This window comes from Oncorhynchus mykiss, chromosome 20 (genome assembly GCF_057628025.1).
Source record: "Oncorhynchus mykiss isolate SJ-2025 chromosome 20, ASM5762802v1, whole genome shotgun sequence".
In the NCBI taxonomy this organism is placed as follows: domain Eukaryota; kingdom Metazoa; phylum Chordata; class Actinopteri; order Salmoniformes; family Salmonidae; genus Oncorhynchus; species Oncorhynchus mykiss.
Genome location: NC_143041.1, coordinates 27,845,833 through 27,861,265, shown reverse-complemented (window position 1 = coordinate 27,861,265; position 15,433 = coordinate 27,845,833). Strand labels below are relative to the sequence as shown.

The window sequence follows — 15,433 nt, the reverse complement described above, 5'->3', positions numbered from 1 at the left end:
TACTGTCTCTGCCCTGGATTACCGACCTCTGCCTGCCCTTGACCTGTCGTCTGCCTGTCCTGTTTTGTTAATAAACATCTGTGATTCGAACTGTGCATTTGGGTCTTATCCTGAGTTGTGATAATTTTGGCATGTCCCATGTCATTTTTGTCCGACTTAAAGATTTGAACCCACTTAACATCCCCAACTTTCCCCAAGTGTTCACAACCAATGTAAAGCCCTAATAACATTTGTTGCTTTGACAAAGTGATTTCTGAATATGTATTATTTATTTCATTTGATTAGTGATTCATGTCCTTCAGGTTTAAGGTCAACCCTGTTACGTCAACTGAACTCTCGTTTAAATATGGTGAAATGATTCCTTTTTAAATTATTTTTTTCAAAAGGAGTTGGAGAAACATGTTTCTTATGACGTTAAAACGTGCTTTTTATGACAAAATGTTAAAATTAGGTGAAATAAAAAGTTACACTACCCAAAAAGGCACTCTATTCGTGGAACAAAACTTCTGTGTTCACTGATCTGTGAAGGGACTGGATAGGTGTCCATTCCTCCCATATCTATGACCACAGACAGGCTAGTGCCTACTACCTGTCCTATGGGACCAGGGCTAGGGGCTGTAGAGACCTGTCATCCAAAGGTGCATCAGAGAGTTCCACAAACACAGAGAAAGTGTGTTTCTCACAGTTCCTATTTTTCCCTTCCAGGCATCCATTTTCAAACGTCATGCTGTCACGCTGCTTGCTTAGCCAGTACCACTTCCTCACGATTTGGCCCATACCTGGCGTGAACTCAGGACCTCTGCCTTGCAAAACACACGTAGCCGCCCTCCTTAAGCGTCTTAGCCGATGGCGCCACCTCAAAAGCTAGCTAATGAGGCGACGCAAGCGGGACACTTAAGTGTCCAATATGTCACCCAGGCAAGCAGACCTTTCCTGCAAACAGTAGTCCCACTATAGTGAAAAATATAGATAGAACAAAGAGTACATATGAGGACCCCACCACTGTGTTGTTGGGTAGTTTATAAGGCTGTCCCCCAACCTCATCGATGTAAAATCCTATAGGAAATATAAGAGCCGCCATACAAAACAGGATCACTGTGGAGGAGAGAGAAAACATTTTAGAAACACAGTCGTCTTAAAAACACTATTCACAATGCACACAATTTAGGGAGCAATATCTCTTACAACATTGAAAAAATAGGCAGCAACAGTGTACACAATGTCAGGCTAAATTCTATATTGCGTTTTCATCGGCATTGTAGCCTGATCTAAGTGACATACTGTATGTCATGTTATCATGTAGTGTGAATAGTCTGAATACCTAAAACCACACAGTTATGTCTAGTCATTATGATCAATAACTCCCAGAATAAACTAATTCAGACATTACTCACCCCTCTGATATCAAAATAGACCATAATATCAAAATAGACCATAGATATTTAACAATATATATCTTACACCTGAGCGCTCAACAAAATCAATTTACATTGTCATATTACATTGTCAATACTTTATTATTATACCTCAAGGTCACTTTTGCCCAAAAAAGATTCAGCTAAAATAACCTATCGGAGTATAATAATAACAAAGAATGTTATTCCGTCATATCCCTTGGACCACTAAAATCCATCCTACTGATTTTAGGTCTGCTAATAGCAGCCCCATGGTCTCTTTCCCTCTTAAAATAGCAACAGACCCATTTACTGTAGCCTACGTGTTCAAGGAGCCACTCAGCACAGACACAGTTACTGTACCACACAAAAGCTTTTCCTAAAATGAAACCCAAGTGACATTAATCTCAAATCCATTCGCTAACATCCATTAGTGATATAACAAGAATCTTAAGGTGCTTTGAAGCTGTAGGCCAACTAATGGCTATGCCTCAAATGACCCTGGCCTATTCCCTAGTCTGTACTACTTTAACCAGAGCCCACATAGGGGATAATGGGGGGTTATGTCTGGCCCCACTCATGAATGAAAGGGTTGTTGGCTAGTTTCTGTATTTATCCTATTGTGGTTTTTGTCTCTTTGCCGTCACTGTAAACAAGAACTGGTTCTCCATTGACCAGCCTGGTTGAATAACCGTTACATAAGTCAAAATTAAACATACTCCCAGTGAAGGCAATCCAGCGGGCGTAACGAGTGGCTTCACGGTACCAGTGTGATAACACTAGCAGGCCGCAGGTCACCGTGAGGGAGATGATGCCCAGGATGATGAAGAAGAGGGTGGTGACCCACTCTGGGGGCAGCCGCGGGGGGATACAGGTCCGGTCACGACCGTGGATGGTCTGGCACTGCCGCACCAGGCCTACCGTCAGGGAACCTAGGGAGAGAGAGGGAGAGAGAGACAGAGATCAGTCAGGGTTAGATCACACACAACCAGCAGTCCCGCTGTCAGAGCACCTACAGAGAGAGTTCTTAATCACATAGACACACAGAGGGAGAGTATCTTTCATCACACACAGAGCAAACTCTCGCCGGTCAACTGTGCTGTCCCACCACAAGATGTACACATTGTTTTATTAGAAGAAGCATAACCCAGAGAAGCAGATTGCATCAGTTGTGAAATATCCCTCAACTTGTGATGGTGTCACCATTAGATAAGCTAAGATCTGTATGAGGCATGACGGCATTACATCACGACTGGACTAATGACCTCCCTGGTGACACCGGTTTCCACTTCCGGTCCCGTGTGACCACACAAAGTAGAGCTCAAGGAGGGTTGGTATAATAACAAGGCTGAAGAGTGGGACTCCTAGTGTCATGTACTGTCATGTTGTCTTGTCTCTGTCCTTTCCCTTCACCCTGTCTCCCTCTGCTGGTCGTGTTAGGTTACCTTTTCTCCCCCGCTTTCCCCCAGCTGTCCCTTGTCTCCTCTAACTACCCATTCACCCCGTTCCCCACCTGTTCCCTTTTTCCCTCTGATTAGGTCCCTATATCTCTCTCTGTTTCTGCTCCTGTCCTTGTCGGATTCTTGTTTGTTTGTGTCATTCATGCCTGAACCAGACTGCCGTCATGTTTGCTGTAACCTTGTCCTGTCCTGTCGGAATCTGCCGGTCCATCTGAGCCTACCTATGTTTGGTAATTAAAGAAGCTCTGTTTAAGTTGATTCGCTTTTGGGTCCTCATTCACGCACCGTAACAGAAGAATCCGACCAAGAATGGACCCAGCGACTTCGGATCCTCTCCACTCAGCCGTCGAGATCCAGGGAGCGATGCTAGGCAGACACAAGCAGGAATTGTCTGCTGCTCGACATGCCGTTGAGACCCTGGCCACCCAAGTCTCCAACCTCACAGAACAGGTTCACCATCTCCGCCTCGATCCACCGGCCACTTCCAGGGCTTTCGAATCTCCGGAGCCCAGAATCAATAACCCGCCGTGTTACTCTGGGGAGCCCACTGAATGCCGCTCGTTCCTCACCCAGTGTGATATTGTGTTTTCTCTCCAGCCCAACACTTACTCCAGGAGCACTGCTCGTGTCGCCTACGTCATATCTCTCCTTATTGGACGGGCTCGTGAGTGGGGCACGGCAATCTGGGAGGCAAGGGCTGAGTGTACTAACCAGTATCAAGACTTTAAGGAGGAGATGATACGGGTTTTTGATCGATCTGTTTTTGGGGAGGAGGCTTCCAGGGCCCTGTCTTCCCTATGTCAAGGCAATCGATCCATAACAGACTACTCTATTGAGTTTCGCACTCTTGCTGTCTCCAGTGGCTGGAACGAGCCGGCCTTGCTCGCTCGTCTTCTGGAGGGTTTCCGCGCAGAGGTAAAGGATGAGATTCTCTCCCGGGAGGTTCCTTCCAGCGTGGATTCCTTGATTGAACTCGCTATTCGCATTGAGCGACGGGTTGATCTTCGTCACCGAGCTCGTGGAAAGGAGCTCGCGCTCTCCGTCGCCTCCCTCTCCGCATCACTACCATCTTCCTCTGCCGGCTCGGGTGCTGAGCCCATGCAGCTGGGAGGTATCCGCATCTCGACTAAGGAGAGGGAACGGAGAATCACCAACCGCCTCTGTCTCTATTGCGGTTCCGCTGGTCATTTTGTCACTTCATGTCCAGTAAAAGGCCAGAGCTCGTCAGTAAGCGGAGGGCTACTGGTGAGCGCTACTACTCCTGTCTCTCCTTCAAGATCCTGCACTACCTTGTCGGTCCATCTACGCTGGACCGGTTCGTCAGCTTCCTGCAGTGCCTTAATAGACTCTGGGGCGGAGGGCTGTTTTATGGACGAGACCTGGGCTCGGGAACATGACATTCCTCTCAGACAGTTAAAGGAGCCCACGGCCTTGTTCGCCCTGGATGGTAGTCCTCTCCCCAGGATTCAGCGTGAGACGCTACCTTTAACCCTCACTGTTTCTGGTAATCATAGTGAAACCATTTCTTTTTTAATTTTTCGTTCACCTTTTACACCTGTTGTTTTGGGCCATCCCTGGCTAGTTTGTCATAATCCTTCCATTAATTGGTCTAGTAATTCTATCCTCTCCTGGAACGTCTCTTGTCATGTGAAATGTTTAATGTCTGCTATCCCTCCTGTTTCCTCTGTCTCTTCTTCACAGGAGGAGCCTGGTGATTTGACAGGGGTGCCGGAGGAATATCACGATCTGCGCACGGTGTTCAGTCGGTCCAGGGCCACCTCTCTTCCTCCACACCGGTCGTATGATTGTAGTATTGATCTCCTTCCGGGAACCACCCCCCCCCGGGGTAGACTATACTCTCTGTCGGCTCCCGAACGTAAGGCTCTCGAAGATTATTTGTCTGTAGCTCTTGACGCCGGTACCATAGTCCCCTCCTCCTCTCCCGCCGGAGCGGGGTTTTTTTTTGTCAAGAAGAAGGACGGGTCTCTGCGCTCCTGCATAGATTATCGAGGGCTGAATGACATAACAGTGAAGAATCGTTATCCGCTTCCTCTTATGTCTTCAGCCTTCGAGATCCTGCAGGGAGCCAGGTTTTTCACTAAGTTGGACCTTCGTAACGCTTACCATCTCGTGCGCATCAGGGAGGGGGACGAGTGGAAGACGGCGTTTAACACTCCGTTAGGGCACTTTGAATACCGGGTTCTTCCTTTCGGCCTCGCTAACGCTCCAGCTGTCTTTCAGGCATTAGTCAATGATGTCCTGAGAGACATGCTGAACATCTTTGTTTTCGTTTACCTTGACGATATCCTGATTTTTTCACCGTCACTCCAGATTCATGTTCAGCACGTTCGACGTGTCCTCCAGCGCCTTTTAGAGAATTGTCTTTTTGTGAAGGCTGAGAAGTGCACTTTTCATGCCTCCTCCGTCACATTTCTCGGTTCTGTTATTTCCGCTGAAGGCATTAAGATGGATCCCGCTAAGGTCCAAGCTGTCATTGATTGGCCCGTCCCTAAGTCACGCGTCGAGCTGCAGCGCTTTCTCGGCTTCGCGAACTTCTATCGTCGTTTCATCCGTAATTTCGGTCAGGTGGCAGCTCCTCTCACAGCCCTTACTTCTGTCAAGACGTGCTTTAAGTGGTCCGTTTCCGCCCAGGGAGCTTTTGATCTCCTCAAGAATCGTTTTACATCCGCTCCTATCCTTGTTACACCTGACGTCTCTAGACAGTTCGTTGTCGAGGTTGACGCGTCAGAGGTGGGAGTGGGAGCCATCCTTTCTCAGCGCTCCCTCTCTGACGACAAGGTCCACCCATGCGCGTATTTTTCTCATCGCCTGTCGCCGTCGGAACGTAACTATGATGTGGGTAACCGCGAACTGCTCGCCATCCGGTTAGCCCTAGGCGAATGGCGACAGTGGTTGGAGGGGGCGACCGTTCCTTTTGTCGTTTGGACTGACCATAGGAACCTTGAGTACATCCGTTCTGCCAAACGACTTAATGCGCGTCAGGCGCGTTGGGCGCTGTTTTTCGCTCGTTTCGAGTTCGTGATTTCTTATCGTCCGGGCTCTAAGAACACCAAGCCTGATGCTTTGTCTCGTCTCTTCAGTTCTTCAGTAGCCTCCACTGACCCCGAGGGGATTCTCCCTGAGGGGCGTGTTGTCGGGTTGACTGTCTGGGGAATTGAGAGGCAGGTAAAGCAAGCACTCACTCAAACTCCGTCGCCGCGCGCTTGTCCTAGGAACCTTCTTTTCGTTCCCGTTCCTACTCGTCTGGCCGTTCTTCAGTGGGCTCACTCTGCCAGGTTAGCCGGCCACCCTGGCGTTCGGGGTACGCTTGCTTCCATTCGCCAGCGTTTCTGGTGGCCCACCCGGGAGCATGACACGCGTCGTTTCGTGGCTGCTTGTTCGGTCTGCGCGCAGACTAAGTCCGGTAACTCTCCTCCTGCCGGCCGTCTCAGGCCGCTTCCTATTCCCTCTCGACCGTGGTCTCACATCGCCTTAGATTTTGTCACCGGACTGCCTTCGTCAGCGGGGAAGACTGTTATTCTTACGGTTGTCGATAGGTTCTCTAAGGCGGCTCATTTCATTCCCCTTGCTAAGCTTCCTTCTGCTAAAGAGACGGCACAAATCATCATCGAGAATGTTTTCAGAATTCATGGCCTTCCGTCAGACGTCGTTTCGGACAGAGGTCCGCAATTCACGTCTCAATTTTGGAGGGAGTTTTGCCGTTTGATTGGGGCTTCCGTCAGTCTCTCTTCCGGCTTTCACCCCCAGTCTAACGGTCAAGCAGAACGGGCCAATCAGACTATTGGTCGCATCTTACGCAGTCTTTCTTTTCGCAACCCTGCGTCTTGGTCAGAACAGCTCCCCTGGGCAGAATACGCCCACAACTCGCTTCCTTCGTCTGCGACCGGGCTATCTCCTTTTCAGAGTAGCCTCGGGTACCAGCCTCCGTTGTTCTCATCTCAGTTCGCCGAGTCCAGCGTCCCCTCCGCTCAGGCTTTTGTCCAACGTTGCGAGCGCACCTGGAAGAGGGTCAGGTCTGCACTTTGCCGTTATAGGGCGCAGACTGTGAGAGCTGCTAATAAGCGTAGAACGAAGAGCCCTAGATATTGTCGCGGTCAGAGAGTTTGGCTCTCCACTCAGAACCTTCCCCTTAAGACGGCTTCTCGCAAGTTGACCCCGCGTTTCATTGGTCCATTCCGTATCTCTCAGGTCATTAATCCTGTCGCAGTGCGACTTCTTCTTCCGCGATATCTTCGTCGCGTCCACCCGGTCTTCCATGTCTCCTGTGTTAAGCCCGTTCTTCGCGCCCCCGCTCGTCTTCCCCCCCCCCCCCCCATCCTTGTCGAGGGCGCACCTATCTACAGGGTCCGTAAAATCTTGGACATGCGTCCTCGGGGCCGTGGTCATCAGTACCTAGTTGACTGGGAGGGGTACGGTCCTGAGGAGAGGAGTTGGGTTCCCTCTCGGGACGTGCTGGACCGTGCGCTGATTGATGATTTCCTCCGTTGCCGCCAGGTTTCCTCCTCGAGTGCGCCAGGAGGCGCTCGGTGAGTGGGGGGGTACTGTCATGTACTGTCATGTTGTCTTGTCTCTGTCCTTTCCCTTCACCCTGTCTCCCTCTGCTGGTCGTGTTAGGTTACCTTTTCTCCCCCGCTTTCCCCCAGCTGTCCCTTGTCTCCTCTAACTACCCATTCACCCCGTTCCCCACCTGTTCCCTTTTTCCCTCTGATTAGGTCCCTATATCTCTCTCTGTTTCTGCTCCTGTCCTTGTCGGATTCTTGTTTGTTTGTGTCATTCATGCCTGAACCAGACTGCCGTCATGTTTGCTGTAACCTTGTCCTGTCCTGTCGGAATCTGCCGGTCCATCTGAGCCTACCTATGTTTGGTAATTAAAGAAGCTCTGTTTAAGTTGATTCGCTTTTGGGTCCTCATTCACGCACCGTAACACCTAGGCCCTGAACCAATGCCAGGGGTCCCTGAGGAATCAATCAATGGCGTAAGACTCAGATGGCTTAGGACCAGAGCCCCTGACACCACAGAGAGAGATAAGATAAAGGAGAGAGAGAGAAGAGAGAGGGAAGAGAGGCCTTACATCAGAAAGTAACTTACTGCCTAAGAGCCTCTGCTCTCCTGCCCCAAAGCCTGGTGGGTCCAATTATGTCAGTTAGTTAGGCCTGTGAAGACATAACGCTTTCGACAACAACAAGATTGTATACGAACTCCACCCTTCCTGTCTGTCCCTGACCCAACTCAGAATACAGTGGCAAGAAAAAGTGGAATTACCTGGATTTCTGAATAAATTGGTCATAAAATTTGATTTGATCTTCATCTTAGTCACAACAATAGACAATGTGCTTAAACTAATAACACACCTATTATTGTATTTTTCTTGTCTATATTGAATACATGATTTAAACATTCACAGTGTAGGTTGGAAAAGTATGTGAACCCCTAGGCTAATGACTTCTCCAAAAGCTAATTGGAATCAGGAGTCAGCTAACCTGGAGTCCAATCAATGAGATGAGATTAGAGATGTTGGTTAGAGCTGCCCTGCCCTATAAAAAACACTCACAAAATTTGAGTTTGCTATTCACAAGAAGCATTGCCTGATCTAAACCATGCCTCGAACAAAAGAGATATCAGAAGACCTAAGATTAAGAATTGTTGGCCTGCATAAAGCTGGAAAGGGTTACAAAAGTATCTCTAAAAGCCTGGATGTTCATCCATCCACTGTTGCTACTCTCCCTAGGAGTAGCCGTCCTGCAAAGAAGATTGCAAGAGCATAGCGCATAATGCTCAATGAGGTTAAGAAGAATCCTAGAGTGTCAGCTAAAGACTTACAGAAATCTATGGAACATGCTAGCATCTCTGTTGACGAGACTACGATACCTAAAACACTAAACCAGAATGGTGTTCATGGGAGGACACCACAGAAGAAGCCACTGCTGTCCAAACAAAACATTGCTGCACGTCTGAAGTTCGCAAAAGAGCATCTGGATGTTTCACAGCGCTACTGGCAAAATATTCTGTGGACATTCTGTGGAGTTGTTTGGAAGGAGCACACAACACTATTGGTGGGGAAAAAAGGCACAGCACACCAACATCAAAACCTCATCCCAACTGTAAAGTATGGTGGAGGGAGCATCATGTTTTGGGGCTGTTTTGCTGCCTCAGGGCCTGGACAACTTGCTATCATCGATGGAAAAATGAATTACATTTATCAAGACATTTTGCAGGAGAATGTAAGGTTATCTGTCCGCCAATTGAAGCTCAACAGAAGTTAGGTGATGCAACAGGACAACGACGCAAAACACAGTAAGTAAAAGTCAAATCAATAACAGAATGGCTTCAACAGAAGAAAATACGCCTCCTGGAGTGGCCCAGTCAGAGTCCTGACCTCAACCCCATTTAAAATGCCGTGGCATGACCTTGTGAGCGGTTCACACCGGACATCCTAAGAATATTGCCGAACTGAAACAGTTTTGTAAAGATGAACGGTCCAAAATTCCTCCTGACTGTTGTACAGGTCTGATCCGCAACTACAGAAAATGTTTGGTTGAGTTTATTGCTGCCAAAGGAGGGTCAACCAGTTATTAAATCCAAGGGTTCACATACTTTTCCACCCTACACTGTGAATGTTTACACGGTGTGTTCTATAAAGACATGAAAATGTATGATTGATTGTGTGTTATTAGTTTAAACAAACTGTGTTTATCTATTGTTGTGACTTAAAGAAGATCAGATCAAATTTTATGACCAATTTATGTAGAAATCCAGGTAATTACAAATGGTTCACATACTTTGACTTGCCACTGTATGTCAACTCAGCAACACTCAACCCCCTCGTCAGCTATTAAGGACAATTCACCCGTATAGATTTTTAAGAGAGAAATATAAAATTAAATCATTGTTTCTCATGAGGCGAGCAGTTTGCCAGCACCTTGTCATTTCCAGTGGCTCGGGACGAAGCGGAGAGAGGAACAAAGGCTTTGGCAGAGCGGAGAGAAGAACAGAGGATGGAGAAAGAGCGGCTAGAGGAGAGAGGAACTAACAGTGGCCTTGGCACAACCATTTTTTATCTATTGGATTAGAGAGATGGATGGATATGAATTTAGTAATTGGACAGATCGGTCCAGTCCTGCTGAGACTTACAAATACCCCATTATGGCTCTGAAACAAGAACATACTGTACATCACTAAAGAGGGGAGGGGAGGGGAGGGAGAGAATGAGTATGGACTTATATGATGAGCATCCCTCAAAGGTTTAAGGACATAGTATACTGCCCTTGATGTGAGTATGCTGCCAAAGATTGGAACTGTGTCCTTAGATGCCAGCACTGAGGCTTAGTAATAGCAATTTAGTGATTTGCCATTCGGTGCTCAGTATGTAAAGCACAGGACGCTCCTGAGGGGAGGACGGCTCATAATAATGGCTTGGATGGAATGTTATCAAACACATAGAAACCATCTGTTTGATGTATTCTATATTCCATTTATTCAGTTCCAGCTATTACTATAAGAAAATCCTCCCCAATTAAGGTGCCACCAGCCGCCTGTGATGTCAAGACACAGTGTAAATGTATGTAATGTTGACCACAGCTGTTATGCCATGGCTATTGACATAGCATCCTAATTAAAATAAAACAAATTAAAAAATTAATCAAAAAAAATTAATCATTACTAAACTAAACTAATGTGTCATGTTTCCTCACTCATTATAGTGGTCCAGTTTGCTTCCCAATGACCAGAATCACAAATGAATGGAAGATTAATAATATAAGAACAGCCCTGATACAGATCATGTTATAGTACCGGACAGAGATCTGAGTGGAAAACTTCCCATCAATTGTGTTTTTTTACTTTAGCTGATTTGTTTTGAAGATAAACCCTTTCATTAGTTTAGATACAGTTGAAGTTGGAAGTTTACATACGCTTAGGTTGGAGTCATTCAAACTCAATTTTAAACCACTCCACAAATTTCTTGTTAACAAACTATAGTTTTGGCAAGTCGGTTAATTTTTCCAACAATTGTTTCAACAATTGTAATTTTTCCAACAATTGTTTACAGACAGATTATTTAACTTATAATTCACTGTACCACATTTCTAGTGGGTCAGAAGTTTACTGTGCCTTTAAACAGCTTGGAAAATTCCAGAAAATTATGTCATGGCTTTAGAAGCTTCTGATAGACTAATTGACATCATTTGAATCAATTGGAGGTGTAACTGTGGATGTATTTCAAGGCCTACCTTCAAACGCAGTGCCTCTCTGCTTGACATCATGGGAAAATCAAAAGAAATCAGCCAAGACCTCAGAAAATAAATTGTAGACCTCCACAAGTCTGGTTCATCCTTGGGAGCAATTTCCAAACGGCTGAAGGTACCACGTTCATCTGTACAAACAATAGTACGCAAGTATAAACACAATGGGACCATGCAGCCGTCATACCGCTCAAGAAGGAGACGCGTTCTGTCTTTTAGAGATGAACGTACTTTGGTGTGAAAAGTGCAAATCAATCCCAGAACAACAGCAAAGGACCTTGTGAAGATGCTGGAGGAAACAGGTACAAAAGTATCTATATCCACAGTAAAACGAGTCCTATATCGTAACCTAACATAACATAACATAGCCGCTCAGCAAGGATATGAAGCGGCCACTGCTCCAAAACCACCATAAAAAAGACAGACTATGGTTTGCAACTGCACGTGGGGACAAAGATCGTACTTTTTATATAAATGTCCTCTGATAAAAAATAGAATAAAAATAGAACTGTTTGGCCATAATGACCATCGATATGGGAGGCTTGCAAGCTGAAGAACACCATCCAAATCGTGAAGTATGGGGGTGGCAGCATCATGTTGTGGGGGTGCTTTGCTGCAGGAGGGACTGGTGCACTTCACAAAACAGATGGCTTCATGAGCAAGGAAAATTATGTGGATATATTGGAGCAACATCTCAAGACATCAGTTAGGAAGTTAATGCTTAGTCGCAAATGGGTCTTCCAAATGGACAATGACCCAAGCATACTTCCAAAGTTGTGGAAAAATGGCTAAAGGACAACAAAGTCCAGATATTGGAGCGGCCATCACAAAGCCCTGACCTCAATCCTATAGAAAATGTGTGGGCAGAACTGAAAAAGCGTGTGCGAGCAAGGAAGCATACAAACCTGACTCAGTTACACCAGCTCTGTCAAGAGGAATGGGCCAAAATTATTGTGGGAAGCTTGTGGAAGGCTACCCAAAACGTTTGACCCAAGTTAAACAATTTAAAGGCAATGCTACCAAATACTAATTGAGTGCATGTAAACTTCTGACCCACTGGGAATGTGATGAAAGAAATAAAAGCTGAAATAAATCATTATCTCTACTATTATTCTAACTATATCCTGTCATGACACAATATTTCCCTCTCTTTAGCAAGCTTACACACCCATTCCATAGCTTGTCAATGATCTAAATGCTACTTTTTGTTCCTAGGCACTCTTGGAGGCCATTTCTAATTCTTGGGACTGTTTTAGATGCGTACCACATCAGGCTTGTCTGATTGCCAGGGCTTTGAGACACAGGGAGGTGTGTGTGATTGTGGGCCAATGTCTGTAGTTAGTAAACACTTCCCCATGCAGCCCCAGTCAGTCCCCTGCTGCTACAGACTTCACTACAGAATACCTGCGTAACAACCAGGAGGCACGTTAGTATAACTCACACACCTCTATAAACTTGTTCAAATCTTCACCTCCTGGATAACTACTTAGAGAGAGGTTTGCTGTCAACAAATAAACCATAATGCTGACTTTCCAGGATAAAGTTCAGGGGATGAAAGAGAGACTTTTGGATTTATAATAACATTTTCCAATCTGATGATGTCATTGTCAACATCTTCTTATCTGTGAGCAATGAGCATCAACATCTGGGTGCTGCCAAAATGCTAGACTGGCAAATTAACTTAATTGGCAGGAACAACTAGATCTATGCATTTATCCATTTCACATGAACAAAACAATATGTTTGGACCTCAGATATACAAACAGGGCCTTCCAGTCAAGGCAATTTCCTTGATAATTGAGTTGTGAGTGCTTCATCTGAAAGAATTCTACCTCCCAGCGGACCTCATCAGGAAAGACTCCACCCTTCTCCATTTACAAACAATGCTTCTCTCCACCTGGTAATTACTAGCAGGCAAATTAGGCTGGAACAAAAGGCTTAACCCTGCTTGATTTCATACCTTCTCTGTTGTGTGGGATGAAAGGAGGAAGTCTCACAAGGGAAGTCAAGCATGTTTCTGTTCCTTCTGTGCATTGTATGTTCTACCTGAATGCTAATGGACTGCTATAAATTGTACATTTTCAGGTTTGCATAAATTCTCAATGTGCTGGGCACATAAGACAGTTATAACATTGTTATAACCATGTTTTAAAACCTCATCATCATTATGTGATGTTGGTGGTCTTGTGGGAGGGAAGTGGGATATTATCTCTAGTTTGGTCCTTCCTATGTTTTAATTCTTTGTCCCGGTGTACATGATGTATAAAAACATAAAAAAGTATGATCACAAATGATACCGTTAATATCTAAACACAGGACTCAATAAGTTACATCTTCCTACCTCACACCAACCAGGGGAAAATGTCACCCCATCGTTTATGCAGTAGGCCACAGCACAGAACTACAATCTGCTGACTACAGCTGTAGCTAAAGGTCACCAGCTCATTCCAAGTAGCCTGTTTTGTAGTTGTAGCAACAACAGCAAAAAAAGCAGTAGCCTACCTTTGCTGCTGCACTTCACTTTAACATGCCCTCAGACTGGTGACTGTAGATGAAATGCCAATGCCTCAGTTTGTCTGTGTCAGATGCATATAACAGACAGAGAGTGAGTGGAGAGCTGAACAGACCTCCAAGGGCATAGCTGGATAAGTGGCACTCACTTCACATCGCTCAGTCTGACACACTATTTGTCAACGGAGGTGAGTAGCTGGTACAGGAAGGCGTATATGCCTTGAAGGGACATGGGGTATTGGAGCATGGTGGGGCGGAAAAGTAGAGGGCAGATCATTTATCAGCAGCTGTATTTTGGAGAGTGATGATGTGGATGTAGGGAGAAAGAGAGCAGGAAGGCTATAAGTGTAACACAACATTTAGAAGGTCTTAGATGAGGCCTCGGTACATTCGGAAGCTCCCTTGACCTGTCAAGAGAAAGGACACCAGAATGCCAAAGTGTTATATTTGGAAAAAGTGTGATTCAAAAAGTTTGGCCAATGTGAAGTGAATTTCTAGAGGAATAGGGTGTCAATGCACATTATTGACAGTCAGCTGTAGCAGCCTAGACGCCAATGGTAGACAGATGGTGTGTGCATGGCTGTCAACTAAATAGTCAATTGAGTTAATTAGCTCACCTAACTTACCAGCTGCATCTCCTGTGTTGATCCAGTCCGGATTGGCAATACTGGCGATAGCAAAGATATCAGCTGCTAGAAAGAGACATCCTGATATGACGGAGAGTTTATCCATTTCTCAGACGTGGATGCTCTCTTCTCCTTTATATTGAGTCAAAGAGGAAAGTCTCCTCTATCTCGCCCCCTCCAAGGGCAGATAGGACAAAAGAGATTCAGGCATGGATTTCAAGGTCCCATATCAATGTTTTGGTCATGCCCAGTGGATGTATTGTCATTGTCCTCTTGGTAGAAGGGCAAGCCTCTCATCTTCACGCAGCAGTCCTGGTGTAGGATTTATGCAAAGCCGTTTCCTTTCATTGCCTTATAACGATCGACCATGGCCCTGGCTATGAACGCCCACTGTTTCACCCATTACCATAGCTCAGTATCGCAACAGGGTAGCTTATGGTGTCAGGAAAATATATTTGAAAGATGAGTTAAAGGAAAACTCAAAAGTTCTGCGACCATTTTCGCCGAAATTATGTTATTTAAGAGATGCTTGCAAGAGTGCATATTATACCGCTTCTTTCCTGTGTCCGTTTATCTTCTCCATCTGAGATGTCTTCATTGCAAACAAATGGAAATTCCATAAAATACATATATTGTATGCAATGGTCAGATTTCATAATCTGCCAATACTCCCTTCAATAGAAATACCGTTATTTGTCCCTCCTGCAATGCCCGTCAGATGTATCCATTCGAGGTTACAATGTAGCCTGTAATGCCCGTCAGATGTATCCATTCGAGGTTATAATGTAGCCTAGCAATGTAGTGAAGGGGGAATCAGCTCAATGGAATCAGCGGTAACAAAACTCGCTGTTCTCTGGCAATGTGAAACAAGCGACATTAAGGTCACGTGATCATTCGGCAAAATGTCTAAATAAAAGTCCCCCTGAAAAAATGTAACACGACTGTTACAAGATGTTTTTCTGATTTATAGTTTAAAGTGACTTAAACATGTATTTATTCATTTAAAAAAACGAACAATATATTAACGAAATAAATTAACAAATATCTATTTTCTGTCAATATTTTTTACTATAATGACACAACAATAACATCACTGTTGCTGGAAGTTTTAATCGTTTTAAACTATTTATTTTTTATTTCACCTTTATTTAACCAGGTAGACAAGTTCTCATTTACAACTG

At 45.3% G+C, this 15,433-nt stretch overlaps 1 protein-coding gene across 2 annotated transcripts; it reads right to left on the bottom strand.

Annotated features, from left to right (window-relative positions):
* Positions 1–250: 250 nt before the first annotated feature.
* LOC149974538 (uncharacterized protein C16orf52 homolog B-like) lies at positions 251–15,136 on the bottom strand. 2 transcript variants are annotated; one of them, XM_090212808.1, is made up of 3 exons: positions 14,244–15,136; positions 2,114–2,326; positions 251–1,095 (listed from the first exon to the last, which is right to left on the bottom strand). In XM_090212808.1, exons 1-3 carry the CDS (start codon positions 14,356–14,358, stop codon positions 911–913), a joined length of 513 nt encoding a protein of 170 aa, XP_090068934.1. In that variant the 5' UTR covers positions 14,359–15,136; the 3' UTR covers positions 251–910. The 2 variants fall into 2 exon arrangements, with proteins under 2 accessions (XP_090068934.1, XP_090068935.1); XM_090212809.1 differs by having other exon boundaries at positions 14,253–15,136.
* Positions 15,137–15,433: the final 297 nt, after the last annotated feature.

Coding starts and splice junctions, on each gene's coding strand:
- LOC149974538 (XM_090212808.1), bottom strand. CDS start 14,358: ATGGATAAACTCTCCGTCATATCAGGATGTCTCTTTCTAGCAGCTGAT. Junction 2,327..14,243: donor AGATGCAGCTGGTAAGTTAG/GTGAGCTAATTA, acceptor CTCTCTCCCTAG/GTTCCCTGACGGTAGGCCTG. Junction 1,096..2,113: donor CTGGATTGCCTTCACTGGGA/GTATGTTTAATT, acceptor TCTCCTCCACAG/TGATCCTGTTTTGTATGGCG.